This window comes from Onychomys torridus, chromosome 2 (genome assembly GCF_903995425.1).
Source record: "Onychomys torridus chromosome 2, mOncTor1.1, whole genome shotgun sequence".
Lineage (NCBI taxonomy): Eukaryota > Metazoa > Chordata > Mammalia > Rodentia > Cricetidae > Onychomys > Onychomys torridus.
Window position 1 is genome coordinate 147,326,924 of NC_050444.1, and position 15,632 is coordinate 147,342,555.

Sequence of the window (15,632 nt, forward strand, 5' to 3'; positions counted from 1 at the left end):
TGTACTCTAGGTTGTTTTGTTGACATTAGCAATATTGTGAGCACAACATCTGGGTTTGGTTTCATCCCTCAGGAAGCAGAGGCAGGCAGATCTATTTGTGTTTGAAGCTAGTCTGGTTTACATGGAGTTCCAGGCCAGCCAGGGATACACACTGAGACCCTTATTTTTTTAATATTTAAATATTTCCAGACAGGGTTTCTCTGTGTACCTTTGCACCTTTCCTGGAACTCACTTGGTAGTCCAGGCTGGCCTCGAACTCACAGACATCTGCCTGGCTCTGCCTCCCGAGTGCTGGGATTAAAGGTGTGCGCCACCACCGCCCGGCTTGTTTGATTTTTGAGACAGGGTTTCTCTTTGTAGCTTTGGAGCCTGCCCTGGAACTGGAACAAACTCAGAGATCTGCCTGCCTCTGTCTCCCAAGTGTTGGGATTAAAGGCATGTGCCACCCAACCTTCCATATAATTATTATTGTTATTAATTTTGTGTGTGTTTACTTGCACGAAGATGCTTGTGGAGTGCAAAAAGATCACCAGCTCTCCTAGAGCTCTGCACCTCTCTTTGAGGAAGGGACTCATATAGCCCTCACTAGCCTCAAACCCGCTCTGTAGCTGAGGCTAGCCCTGAACCCCTGATCCTCCTGCCTGCATCTTCTGAATGCTAGGCTTGTGGGCATGCACCACCATGCCCAGGGCTAACTTGACTTACTCAAGTCTCAGTTCTTCCACCTGTGGTGAGATGAGGGTAAGAGCAGCCCTCATATCACAGCGTCATTGTGGGGCTTACACTGTGTTTGGTTCCCCAGTAATCTCAGCCTTCATATGCTAGGCACGCAAAGTTATATCTTGGCATTCCTTGCTATTTTAAATGTAAGCTATACTTAGCGTAAGAGTCCAGTTTATGATCAGAAAAAGGTCTTATTGGGGATGACAACGTGTTCATTCATGTTCAGCTTTTTTATTAAACCAATCACAGTGACACATATTTACACAATGTAAAGGAATATTCCACATTTCCTCCTTTTTGTCTAAATAAAACAGAAAGGATTTAACTCTAACGTAATAAAACTATAGACAATAAGAACAATTATCAGGGGGCTGGAGAGATGGCTCAGAGGTTAAGAGCACTAGCTGTTCTTCCAGAGGTCCTGAGTTCAATTCCCAGCAACCTCATGGTGGTTCACAACCATCTGTAATGAGATCTAGTTCCCTCTTCTGACCTGCAGGCATACATGCAGGCACACACTGTATACTTAATAAATAAATAAATCTTAAAAAAAAAAAAAAAACAATTATCAGGTAAGAACTACATTTACAATATCCAGTCCATTTGTACTTGGCATATTTGGAGAAAATACTCCATTATTATCTTTTTGAGTTTAAAGTTTTATACCTAATTTGCTTTCTATCATAACTAAGGAAAACTGGAAGTTTAACTATTTAGTCTTTAACTCCATCAAAGCCCCCAGAAAGGTGTAATGTTACCTAATGACAGGGACATCTAGTTGCCTGGACAGTCACCCGAAGTTCTTCTGTAATATTGGAGCATCTATCCTTGCCCTACAGGCCTAGTATACCTGACAGACTTTTCTGAAAAGCAGGAATTTTGAAGGACTGTCCTCCCTTGTCCTGGCAAAGTTTGGCAGTCATTTTCTTTTGCATCCTGCTGGTCCAGTTTGGACAGCATATTGCCAACAACTGAGGCAAGGGCAGTTTCTTTGTCCAAATGGCTAGCTCCTGCCCTATAGGTTCTTCGAGGCCAATCGTCCTTGTGTGAAGTACATTGGTGCTGTCAGGAGCAGACGTGTCTCACTGTCATGAGAAACCTTAAGTTAACAGGTGTCTCCATGACGGGTAAGGTGACCTGTGGACGTCCCACACAACCTAAGTCAGAAGCTCGTTTTTTAGTAAAAGGGGGAACTTGTAGGGCCCTGGCCCCTGTTTTGGGTAACTGTTGCCTTGCTTGCCGACCTTGACCTTGATATCCTCCCTATGCTAATTCCCTTCGAGATTCCACCCTCCTGAATGCTTAAGGGAAGCTCCTTGTCTGTGTATCCAGCATATTGGGCGTTAACAGCTTAGATGCAAAACTGTAAAACATCAGAAGCAGGGTTGGGGATTTAGCTCAGTGGTAGAGCGCTTGCCTAGCAAGACCCTGGGTTCGATCCTCAGCTCAAAAAAAAAAAAAAAAAAAAATCAGAAGTGAACTTCTGCCCTCAGGGGTTCTCCAATTATGCTGTAAGCCTGTATTTAAGACCTCCTCCCTCCTTCAATAAATGGCATTTGGCATTCAAAAAAAAAATAAAAAAGGGAAAGAAGTAAATTAAAGACAGCGATGTTCTAAAAAAGGAAGTGGTGATGGTGTCATGGGCCTATGAGGATGCTGACTAAAGTCTATCAAATTGTGCAAACAGGAAAACTGTATACTATGTGAATTATCTGTCAATAAAGATCATATATATATATATATATATCTGAAAAACCTTAAGTTATTAAACAACTTAAATGCCATATTCTTTAGGTCTTTGGGTGACACTACACTCAGCTAATTCTGAGATGCTTTAGTTTTTTTTTTTCCTTATTTAAATAAAAAATTGTGTGTGTGTATGTGTGTGTGTCTGTGTCCCTGACACTGCGGACATCAGAATCAAGAGAGACCTCTCCTCTCCATCCTGGGTCTTCAGCTTCCTCCCTCAGCCCCGCCTTGTGGGCGTGACCATTACCGAAGCCTCAATGGGGGTTGGAACTTCCAGGCCAAGGCTGGGATGGCTACCCACTACAGACAACTTCCAAGAGTTGGTTCTCATTTTCTACCTTGTGACTTCTAGGAACCAAACTTAGGTCACTAGTCCGCAGACTTAGTGGCAAGTGCCTTTATCCAGTGAGTCCATCTTACCAGACACTTTTTGTATGTCTGTGTGTTGCCCACATGCTGAGGCAGGAGGAGAACATTGGGAATCTTCCATTGTTGACCTCTGCTTTAGTCCCTTAAAACAGGTCCTTGCTGGACAGTGGTGGCGCATGCCTTTAATCCCAGCACTCGGGAGGCAGAGCCAGGCAGATTTCTGTGAGTTCGAGGCCAGCCTCGGCTACAGAGTGAGTTTCAGGAAAGGCACAAAGCTACACAGAGAAACCTTGTCTTGAAAAACAAAAGCAACAACAACAATAAAACAAACAAACAAACAAACAGGTCCTTTCAATCAACTAGGTCCTTTTTCATCTAGGTTGGTTGGCCAGAATGCCTCGGGATCCTCTTGGCAGCACTGATCTTACAGGTCACCTGGATGGCTACAGCCAGCTTCATTCTCTTTTTTTGTTTAATATGTTTTTGCTATAATTTTCCACCAATTGAAGAAAATAAGTCATTGAGTCACAGATGTGAAACTACACAATTGTCTTGAGGGTTACCTTCAGGGTAGATGATATTGAAGACATGAAGTTGAGTTACTAAGCCTGTGTGGTGTCTTTTTTTTTAAAAGATTTATTTATTTATTATGTATACAGAAGAGAGCACCAGATCTCATTGCAGATGGTTGTGAGCCACCATGTGGGTGCTGGGAATTGAGCTCAGGACCTCTGGAAGAGCATTCAGTGCTCCTAACCTCTGAGCCATCTCTCCAGCTCCGTGTGTGGTGTCTTATACCCACAATCCCAGCACTTGGGCGTTGAAGCCAGAAAGGTAAAGAGTTCAAATCCATGCGTTATTGTCTCAAAGCTGGCAAGATGGTTTATGGGGTGAAAGTGGTTGCCACCAAGCCTCAAGTGCTGGAGCCTGGGTTTGATCTCCAAGACCCACATATGAATGATGAGAGCTGATGAATGTCCTCTGACCTGCCTGCACGCTTGTGCCCTAGCAGAAACATTCCCATACAAACACACACTAAATAAATAAACAAAATGCAATTAAAAAACAACAAAGGCAGGGTGGTGGTGGCGCAGGCCTTTAGTCCATGCTAATGCACTGGGGAAGCAGAGGCAGGCAGATCTCTGAGTTTGAGGCCAGCAGGGCTACACAGAGAAACCCTGTCTCAAACAAACAAACACACAAACAACAATAACAAGAGCATCTGGGCTATGGAAGTAAGGATTATGTCCTCAATTACACGTCATCAGCCTGTGAAGGCGCCCCAGCCCAAAGAGCGAGTGGGCCCTCCCAAGGGCCTCTCTTTCCATATTCCCTCTGTCCTTCATGGTCTCCCTCTGTCTTCCACGTGGTTTCTCTGTCTGTCTGTCTGTCTCTCTCCTTCCTCCTAATAAAGCTCTAGAAAGGTAACCATGGCTCATGATTCTTCTGCCACCGAAACATCCAGTGTTCTCTTCCATCGGCATGGCCGGCACTTAACCAATTAACCAACAATGGTGGCACACTCCTTTAATCCCAGTACTCAGAGGCACAGGCAGGTGGACCTCGGTGAGTTCGAGGCCAGCCTGATCTACAGAGCTAGTTCCAGGAAAAAGAAAAAAGAAAAAAAGGCTCTTTCTGCCATCTTGGCATCTGTGGAGGCCTGCTGGGAACAGGACTTCTAAAAGGCAAATATGTCTGGGAGGCTTTTGGTTCAAGGCCATTTTTGCTGGCTATAAGCAAGATCTCCGGAACCAGAGAGAGCACACATCTCTTCTTAAAATTGAAAGTGTTTATGCTCCAGATGAAACTGAATTCTACTTGGGCAAGAGATGTGCTCATGTGTATAAAGCAAAAAACAGGACAGTGACACCTGGAGGCAAACCAAACAAAACCAGAGTGATCTGGGGAAAAGTAACTCGGGCCCATGGAAACAGTGGCATGGTTCCTGCCGAATTCCGAAGCAAACTTCCTGCAAAGGCCATTGGACACAGAATCAGTGTGATTCTGTACCCTTCCCGGATGCTGGGTGGTGGTGGTGCATGCCTTTAATCCCAGCACTCGGGAGGCAGAGCCAGGCGGATCTCTGTGAGTTCTAGTCTACAGAGTGAGATCTAGGACAGCCTCCAAAGCTACACAGAGAAATCCTGTCTCAGGAAAAAAAAAGTGGAAAAAAAAAAAAAAAAGAAAAGAAAAGAAAAGGAAAAAAATGAATGAAAAAAGAAACAGAGTAGCCAGGCTGGGTGTGATGGAACTCTCCTTTAATCCCAACACAAGTAGGTATCTGTGAGTTCCAGGCCAACTTGATCTACATAGTGAGTTCCATGACAGCCAGGCCTGTTTTTAAAAAAAGGAATAGTGGACAAAAACCAGTTCAAACAACAGCAGCTCAGACACCATTCTGTGGAGGACAAACAATACCCCGGAGAATCCACCAACCATATGCAGGAAAGGCTGGTCCAGAGAGCAGTAATGAACAGTCCAGAGGAACAGGGCATCCCAAGTGCACAGCTCAGAAACTTCAAACCCACCCTTGCCTTGGTCCTCATGAGGGAACTGAAAGAGACGTTTAGTTACAGCACTCTGGGTTTCCAAGAGAAGGAACTAGCTCTAGGGAACTAAAAAACTGAAAAGAGAACTGGCGGGGTGATTCAACCTTTGCCATCCAAACCCTGAAGGATTCAGTTGGTGTAGTGGCTGACATCTGAGATCTGGAGCAAACCTCAGCTCTCAATCTGCAGTTTTCCATGTGTGAGGGAGATGAAGCCTCTGGGAGTTCAGGGGCACCCTCAGCTACTGAGTAAGTTCCAGGCCAGGCTGGGCCATATGAGACTGTCTAAACAGGAAAGAAAAAGTTCAAATTATACATCAAATTATACACCATTTCCATTTTGTTCCATTTGTTTTTCTCTCTCACTCTTTACAAATATAGTTACAAATATTTGCACATCTTTTTTTCTGAACTGTTTGACTAGCGGGACATCATAGTCTTTAACTTCTTTTTCTACCAAAAACATCATTCTTTCAAATTACCATAGCATTATACAACAACTAAAACCTCTAACAAAGATACACAGCAACTTAATCCATGGATAAAATCCTCTTCAATTTTTTCGGTTGTCCTAACATCATCATTAAGTTACTATTTTTCCTGGTCCAGAATCAAATCTAAGATCACACATCAATAATCAATTAATTTTACAGCCCGATCCAGTTTCCCCTCCCTCCTCTCCTCCCAGCAGTCCCCCCACCTCCCCAGTTTTTGTGATTCTTTTGCCTCCTTAAATCTTTTTTTTTTTTCTTTCTTAAGACAGGGTTTCTCTGTGTAGCTTTGTGCCTTTCCTGGATCTCACTTGGTAGCCCAGGCTGGCCTCGAACTCACAAAGATCCATCTGGTTCTGCTCCCGAGTGCTGGGATTAAAGGCGTGCGCCACCACCGCCCTGCGTCTCCTTAAATCTTGACCAGTCCCCCAGGCTTTTCTTTTGTTTCCTGACCGTCGAATGTGTCAACAGTACAGATCAGTTATTTTATAACATGTCTCTCAATTTGGGCTTTTTGGACATTTCCTTGTGGCTAGACTCAGTGTGTGTAATTCTGGTAGAATTATTACAGAACCGAAATCGTAGCCTTGTTGGGGATTTAGCTCAGCGGTAGAGTGCTTGCCTAGCAGGCGTAAGGCCCTGGGTTCGATCCTCAGCTCAAAAAAAAAAAAAAAAAAAAAAAAAAATCATAGCCTCATTGTTTTTTTGTTTTGTTTTGTGTCAGAGCTGAGGACCGAACCCAGGGCCTTGTGCTTGCTACAAGCGCTCCACCACTGAGCTAAATCCCCAGCCCTTGTTTTGTTTTTAATCATATGTATGTAGATGGGTGCATGTGCTGCAAAAGGCTGTCAGTCTTCAGATGCCTGGAGCTGGAGTTACAGGCTGATGGAGGCTGTGTGACCTGGGTGCTGGCAACCAAAGCCTGGGTCCTCCGGAAGAGCAGCAAGCACTTGGCTTTGTTGTTTGTTTGTTGTTTGAGACAGGGTCTCTCTATGTGGCCTGCCTCTGTCTCCCTAGATGCTGAGATTAAAGGCTTGCTCCACAACACCAGGTTGTCAGCAAGTGCTCTTTTTACTTTTTTCTTTTCTTTTTTTAGATAATTTATTTAACTTTACTTCATGTGCACTGGATCTCTCTCCCTCTGTTTTTCTCTTCATGCTTTAATCACTTTGACACCAGGCTGTACAAAAGTAATTTAAAATTAAAATGTCTGACACTTGGAGGCTGGCAGAACCTGATTCTGAACCCTGCCCCCTCTCTGGGGCAGCCAGAAACCATCTTTCATTGGCTACTGGTTCTGCAGCAGCTGATGAAGGGCCCAGGAAACACATCCAACAATTAATTTGCTAATTTAGTTTTCTGTCTAATTTGAAACCAGAAAACCCTCAATCACCCAGGAGCCTGGCTCTCTGGCTCCAGCCTTGGCTTCTGAAACTTCCTGTCCTGCAGCTCTCTGAGAGACAGAGAAGTGAGGAGAGATTTTCCCTCGTTAGGTACATAGCATTCTCCAGTGGCTTTCTATAGAGTCCCTTACCAGGAGAATTGGAAAACAAGATATTCAGGAAGGTGCTCAGAGTGGTCAGACTGCTTCCTGAATCCAGACCAGTCTGTTCAGGATCTAGAAAAGTCGGGTTTATAAGACTCAGCTGGGGGGCTGGAGAGATGGCTCAGTGGTTAAGAGCACTGGCTGCTCTTCCAGAGGTCCTGAGTTCAATTCCCAGCTACCACATGGTGGCTCACAACCATCTGTAATGAGATCTGACGCCCTCTTCTGTGCACATAATAAATAAATAAAATATAAAAAAAAAAAAAAAAAAAAAGACTCAGCTGGGTCCCCAGCATAGAGGCAAGCATGGCTCTAAACCTGGATGCCTCAGTCAGGGTCAACCTCCCTGGGAACTTCCCTGGGAACCTCAGTGGGAGGAGGCGCAGAGAACTTGTGTGAGCCTGGAGAAGGTGGCACTGGCATGAGATGGGAAGCCAGACAGAGGCAGCCTTCTGCAGACCCTCAGCCAGCCCTTTCCCTTCTGGAGAGCCCAGCCAAGAAGAAGTGCTGGTTTCCATCTCAGATGGGCTGCACAGTCTGCCCTGCTGCCACTTGCCATTTGTGCAGTTAGTGGCCTGTCCACTTCCGTGATTCCCACCTCAGGCAGGGCGGACTTCTTACACCTTATATATAACCTGGCTCCAGCAGTCCCTGATTAAAACCGCTCATTAGTATATAGTCAAATTTGGCAAGACTCCTTGTTCTGGGAACATGCTGCTCTGGCTCTGCCTCCAAATCCTTTTCCATTTCCCTAGTGACTTTTCCTCCGTGTGTCGTGGTGTCTTCAATTCTGAACCCTGAGTTCTACCAGTGTCTCGCTTCTTCCTCCTCATCTCCCCAGCTTTCAGGAGAGCAGAAATGGGCCAAAGGGGTTGACCACTTGGATAAAAGTCATTTTGTAACTTTTCTTTCTTTGCTTTTTTTCAACTTTTCTTTTTTGGTGTTTTGGGACAGGGTTTCTCTGTGTAATCCTGGATGTCCCAGAACTCGATCTGTAGATCAGGCTGGCCTCTAACTCATAGGATCCACCTGCCTCTGACTGCCAGTGCTGGGATTAGAGGGATCAAAGGCATGTGACATCGTTGCCCGGCCTTAAACTTTTAAAAAATGACTTGTTCTGTTTGATTTTATGTGCATTGATGTTTTTCGTGCATGTGTGTATGTCTGTGAGGGTGTTGGACAGCATGTCCACAGGGGTGAACTCCACCCTGGAGGTGGAGTTACAGACAGGTGTGAGCTGCCTGGTGGGTGGTGGGGATTGAACCTGGGTCCTCTGGAAGAACAGCTAGTGCTCTTAGCTGCTGAGCCATCTAGCCCCTATAATTTTTCTTTCTTAATTTTTTGTTTGTTTGTTTTTGAGACAGGGTCTCACTCTGTAGTTCCAACTGGAACTAAGTACACCAGGCTGGCCTTGAACTCACAGAGATCCACCTGCCTCTACCTCCCAAATGCTAAGATTTTTTTTTTCTTTTTTTTTTTTTTTTTGGTCAGAGCTGAGGATGGAACCCAGGGCCTTGTGCTTGCTAGGCAAGCGCTCTACCACTGAGCTAAATCCCCAACCCCCAAATGCTAAGATTTAAGATGTGCACCAGTGTGCCTAGCTAAGGATTTATTTTTATTCTTGTGTGTATGTCTGTGAGGGAGTATATAAACATGAGTCCAGGTGCCCACACCCACAGAGGCCAGAAGACGACACTGGATCCCCTGGAGCTGGAGTTAAAGGCAGTTGTGATGTGGGTTTCGGGAACTCCGAACTCAGGGGTTCTGTGAGAGCAATACATTCTCTCAACTGCACAGCCAGCTCTTTAGCCTCCATTTTGTTATTTCACATCTTAGTTCTACCCTCTCCAAATAGACTATAAAGTGCCTGTGGTCAGGTCAGCGTACATGCTCTACCAGTGATCACTCGTGAAGATTCCTGTGTCAATCAAGACAACCACTGGAAGTTGTTGTTAGATTAATTCTAAGGAGGCGGGGTGGAGGCTGGGGAGGGTGGAGGGATGTGAGCTCCACACTTGGCTATGTAGGGAGATCCAGTTTCAAAAACCAAAAGCACAGGACAGCAGATAGTACCTCCCTGAGATTGCATTTTGTAAAATTGTGTGTGTGTGTGTGTGTGTGTGTGTGTGTGTGTAGCAAAAATGAGGCACTAAAGCAGAGCATGGTGGCACACACCTTTAATCCCAGCACTCAAGAGGCAGAGACAGGAAGATTGCTATAAATTTGAGGTCATCCTGGTCTACGTAGAGAGCCCAGGACAGTCAGGACTATGTAGAGAGACCCTGTCTCAAAGAAGAGAAGAAAACAAAAAGAGGCATTGCCCCTACATTCTCCCAGGGGAGGAAGAGGAAGGACTTGTTTACACAAGAGTGACTTTACCAGAGCATTCCACAACCAAGCCTGCCCCTTTAGGTGCAGTCAGAAGGCTGGTATTCTGATTGCCCTCTGCAGTACACATGTGGTATGTGTGGACGTTCTTGGACTTGCACGCGCACAGGCCGGGGGGGATAGAGCTGTAGATGAAACAGGATCGTCCCTCTGCTCCTGCACCAGCTCCATTCTATGGCTTCTGTAGAATACTGTTTAGGAGCCAGAGGAGTTCAGTATGTGAAAGTGTTGGTCTGATTGTGTCCTAGGCACATCTACAGAATTAGCCCAACAACTCTTCACTCACATCCTGAACCTAGCGCAAGCATTAAGTCCTGATCCCTTCCTGGGCATTTTGTGCTTCAGAGTGATCCCCCAGACAGGAGAGGGTTACCTCAGTACTCCAACCTCATCCCACAGCAAGCGTCCCAGAGTCCAGGATTTGGGAGAGGGAGTGTGCCCTCAGATGGCACCTGAACCCAGCTCTGCATCTTCTCTGTGTCCTCAGGGAAGTGACAGGGGCCAGGAGGTCCCCACTTGCTCCAGTTGGAAGAAGGGTCACTTCCAGTTGTTTGGTGTTTTTCTTTGGTAGGCTAAGACAGCGGGAGTTTGAAGCACTGGGCTACAGAACCGCAGGCTAGCCTGCGCTACAGAACAAGTCCCTGCCTTAAAAAGGTGCAAATGGGCCAGGTGGTGGCTGTGTACACCTTTCATCCCAGCACTCTAGAGGCAGAGGCAGACGGATCACTGAGAGTTCAAGGCTAGCCTGGTGTACAGAACAGGAATTCCAGCACAGCTGGAACTGTTACACAGGGAAACTCTGTCTCAAAAAACCAAGGGGGGTGGGGGGTGGGTGGGGAGCTGAGGGGGGATGGGGGTGGGGAGGTGAGGGGGGATGGGGGTGGGGGGGTGGGGAGCTGAGGGGGGATGGGGGTGGGGGGGTGGGGAGCTGAGGGGGGATGGGGGTGGAGGGGTGGGGGTGGGCAGCTAGAAGGGGTTGGGTGGAAAGGTGGAAAGGACGCAGAGGTAAAAATCACTTGCTGCTCCTTCAGAGAACCCAAGTTCAGTTCCTAGCACCTACACTGAATGGCTCACAACTGCCTGTAACTCCAGCTTCCCGGGATCAGACCCACACATAAATACAAATTTTACTTTAAAAAAAAAAAAAGTAAGCCGGGCCATGGTGGCTCACGCCTTTAATCCCAGCACTTGGGAGGCAGAGCCAGGCTGATCTTTGTGAGTTTGAGGCCAGCCTGGGCTACAGAGTGAGTTCCAGGAAAGGCGCAAAAAGCTACACAGAGAAACCTTGTCTCAAAAAAACCAAAAAAATAAATAATAAAAGAATTAAGGGGCTGGAGAGATGGCTCATCAGTTAAGAGCACTGAGTCTTCTTCTGGAGGACCCGGGTTCAATTCCCAGCACACACATGGCAGTTTGCAACTGTCTGTAATTCCAATTCCAGGGGATCTGACCTTCACACAGACATGCATGTGGGCAAAACACCAATGCACATAAAATAAGAATAAATAATTAAAAAATGTTGCCAGGCAGTGGTAGAGCATGTTTTTAAACCCAGCACTTGGGAAGTAGAGACAGGTGAATCTCTATGAGTTTGAGGCCAGCCTGGTCTACAAAGCAAGTTCCAGGACAGCCAGGGCTACACAGAGGGACCCTGTCTCAAACAACAAACAAAAGTTAAAAAAAAAAAAAAGCAAAAAAAAAAAAAAAGCCGGGCAGTGATAGCACACAACTTTAATCCCAGTACTTAGCAGAGCTAGGCAGATCTCTGTAAGTTTGAGGCCAGCAGGGTCTACAGAGCAAGATCCAGGATAGACACCAAAACTACACAGAGAAAAACCCTGTATGAACAAAAAAAAAAAAACAAAAATAAAAATGTAAACTGATTAGGCAGAGAAAGTCTCACTGCAAAAGCAATAGGAGTAGTTTCTGAAAGAGGCAGGAAGCAGGCAGGCTGAGCTGTGCACTTATCTGGGACAAGAGAATTCCAGATAACTACTTTAGTGCCTCTCAGATCCTGGGCTGTGATGTGTAAACTGGGTGCCTAAATCTGTTGTAAATCTATTTGTAAATAGAGCCATCTCTCCAAATTCCCATCATAGTTACTCATTAAAGCCATAAAGCCCTTAAGCCTCTGCTGAAATGTTCATATCAAAAGGAAATGTTTGCCCAGCTCAGTGTCTCACCCTGTAATCCCAGCACTAGAGAGGCAGAAGCAGGAGGATCACTGTGAGTTCTGAGTTCCAGTCCAGCCTGACTCCACAGTAAATTGTCATACATAATAAGAGGTTGTTGCTCACTGAGAGAATGCTTGCATAGCATGCAGGAGGCCCTGGGTTTGATCCCTAGTATCGCCTAAAACCAGATGTGGTGGTACGGACCAGTTATCACAGGACTTAGGCAGTGGAGATAGGAGAATTGGCACAAGCTTGAGGCCAGCTTTCCATACAAGAGACTGTGTCTCCAAAAAAGAAGAAGGAGAAGGAGAAGGAGAGAAAGAGAGAGAGAGAGAGAGAGAGAGAAAGGAAGGAAGGAAGAAAGAAAAGCTGGACCTGGTGGCGCACACCTTTAATCGGGAGGCACTCGGGAGGCAGAGGCAGGCAGACCTCCGTGAGTTAGAAGCCAGCCTGGTCTACAGATTGAGTTCCAGGACAGCTAGGGCTACACAGAAAAACCCTATCTCGAAAAACTAAAATAAATAGATAGATAAATAAGGAAAACACAGAACAAGAACTCAGAGGTAAAGGTAGAGGCAGGAAAATTGCTGGTTCCGGACCAGCCTGAGCAACACAGTGAGACACTGTCTCAGAGAGAAGGAAGCAAAATTTGGGGACTGTTATGTGGGAATGTGCTTCCTCAGCATGTGTGAGTCTGTAGGCTCCCTCCCAGGCATTGAAGATGATATGAGTGAGTTTTACATTTCAAATCCAAATAGGATTGCCACTGCCACTTAGAATATGGAGGTTTATCGGAAGAAATTCATTGCAGAATCAGGTGTCACACAGAGCTGCGATCTCACCTCTCCTCCGGCTGAGGAGGGAAGATTGCTTCAGGTTCAAGGTCAACTGAGCCAGTATCCAAACAGCACTCTGGCCTGAGGAGAAGGCTCAGGCCACAGATGCTGCACAAGTGTGAGGACCTGAATTCAGCCCCAGAACCCACAAATACAAAGCCTGGCATGGCCCACACCTGCCACTCGGCACCAGGGAGGCTGACAGGCGGGTACCGAGGCTTAATTGGTCGTGAAGCCTAACCTGTGTTATGACCCCCAGCAATGAGAAAGCATATCAAAAGACTGGGTGAACGTGAACGGCTCCTCAGAAACACCACCTCTGGCCTCCCCCTGCATGGCACACATGAACACTCACACCTCTGCACACCCATGTACCCACAAACATGCACTCACACATTAGTCCACACATGCAAAACCAAACATGCGAAAGTTCACTAAATTTTCTGTGAAGAGGTTCTCATTTATGCTAATTAAAATTAATTCAGATGACACAGGGATAGATGTTTGTTTGTTTGTTTGTTTTGTTTTCCAAGACAGGGTTTCTCTGTGTAGTTTTGGTGCCTGTCTGGATCTCTCTCTGTAGACCAGGCTGGCCTCGAACTCACAGAGATCTGCTTGGCTCTGCCTCCCAAGTGCTGGGATTAAAGGCATGCGCCACCACCACCCGACGTTTGGGTTGTTTTTTGGTGGTGTTATTTGTTTGAGATAGGTCTTTTATAAGCCTGTAATTCACTATATAGCCAAGGATGACCTTGAATTTACCTCTTAAGTGCTAGGATTATAAGTGTGCACACCTGTAACGTGTGTGCACATTACATACCTGGGTTTTTGGGTTTTTTTTTTAGATTTATTTATATATTTTATGTATATGAGTGCTCGACTTTATGCCAGAATAGGGTACCATATCTCATTATAGATGGTAGTGAGCCACCATGTGACTGCTGAGCATTGAACTCAGGACCTCTGAAAGATCAGTCACTTAGCCATCCCTCCAGCCACCCCCGCCCCCATACCTGGATTTTTTGGGGACTGGATCTTTCTATGTTCCTCTGGCTGTCTAGGAACTTCCTGGGTAGACCAGGGTAGAGCAGGCTGGCCTTGAACTGACGGAGGATGCTGAGAGTAGAGTCATGCAGCACCAAGCCTGGTGTAGCATCCAGGTGTCGTGGGCTAGAATCCAGGGCTTCAGGCACGCCAGGCAAACGCTTGGCCAAATGAGTCGGATCTTAGTCCTGGGGTTTTTGTGTTTTACATTTGTTTATTTACTTTCTTGTTCTGTGTGTCTGTGAGTGTGGGGGTCAGAGGACAGCCTGAGGGAATTGATTCTCTCCTTTGTCCTCTGGGTCACTAGGCTTAGGAGATGAGCTATCTGGATACCCCCTGCCCCAAGGTTGGTTTTTATGTTTTGTTTTGTTTTGTTTGTTTTTTGTTTTGTTTTTTCAAGACAAGGTTTCTCTGTGTAGCCCTGGCTGTCCTAGAACTCACCCTGTAGACCAGGCTGGCCTCAAACCTGCTTCCTGGTTTTTTTTTTTTAATTTAGAAAACTTTAAAATTTTTTCTCTGGTTTGATCTCGGGCCCTACCTTGTGAAGTACCGCAAGTCATGCTCAATACTCACAGGTGGGGCGGGGGGGGTGCGTGCTTAGTACTCACAGTGGGGTGCTCAGTACACATAAGGATGCTAATTCCCAGAGAGATTAAATGTCTAGCTAGCCTTAAGTCACACAGCTAAAATGTGGTGAAGCCAAGTGTTAAAACTCAGGTCTTTTGACTCCAACCAGCTTATTTCTTCTATCAGGGTTGCCAGTTTCAGTGTCCAAATTAGAACAGCTACCCCCAGGATTCGCTCCAAATCTAAGCAACCTCCAGATGCCCTGTGAAACCACATCTGTCATGTAAAAGGGAGAAAAAGCCGCAGTGCCGTTGGAAAGGCTGCTTGGGAAGTTAAACTTAAAACCGAAGGCCAGGCAGCTGGCACAGGTTCCAAGGCATGGGTCCTGAAGGCTGGAAGCCTCAGTCGCTGCCGCCGCCGAAACAATATCTGCTTCTCCCCCTGGGCTCCCGGACAAGGAATTCGGAGACGCTGAACACCAAGTTATCAGTACCTGGATTCAAGCAACAGAGAGAGATAGAAAGGACGCTTATCTTTCTTGAATTTGAGACTTTCTCCCTAGTTCCAAAACCAGTCCAGTCCAGCAAGCCCCTCCTTGTCACTTACTGCTGGAATCTCTCTCAAAGTTGACTGTCTGGTTCTTTCTCCCTTGGCTCTCATCTCTTTCCTAAACTTTTTCTTTTTCTTTAAAGATAGGGTCTATTTTTTTAAAGTTTATTATTGCCGAGCGGTGGTGGCGCACACTTTTTTTTTTTTATTATGTATACACTGAGTGTTCAGCCTGCAGGCCAGAAGAGGGCGCCAGATCTCTCATTGTAGACGGTTGTGAGCCACCATGTGGTTGCTGGAAATTGAACTCAGGACCTCTGGAAGAACAGCCAGTGCTCTTAACCTCTGAGCCATCTCTCCAGCCCGGCACATGCCTTTAATCCCAGCACTCGGGAGCAGAGGCAGGAGGATCTTTGTGAGTTCGAGGCCAGCCTGGGCTACAGCGTGAGATCCAGGAAAGGCGCAAAGCTACACAGAGAAACACTGTCTCGAAAAAACAAAATAAATAAAAAGTTTATTATTATTATGTACACAGTGTACCACCTGCATATATGTCTGCCTGCCAGAAGAGGGCACCAGATCTTATTATAGATGGTTGTGAGCCACCATGTGGTTGCTGGAGATTGAACTGGGGTCCTCTGGAAGATC

At 46.1% G+C, this 15,632-nt stretch overlaps 1 protein-coding gene across 1 annotated transcript in view; it reads left to right on the forward strand.

The window, feature by feature from the left end:
- Positions 1-14,910, forward strand: part of LOC118578001 (60S ribosomal protein L35a-like) — a 40,087-nt gene extending 25,177 nt beyond the window's left edge. The window contains exons 2-3 of the mRNA XM_036178614.1: positions 4,558-4,876; positions 14,726-14,910. Of these exons, the coding sequence (XP_036034507.1) occupies positions 4,558-4,876; positions 14,726-14,910 (504 nt within the window). The remainder of the gene's footprint in view (positions 1-4,557; positions 4,877-14,725) is intronic.
- Positions 14,911-15,632: the final 722 nt, after the last annotated feature.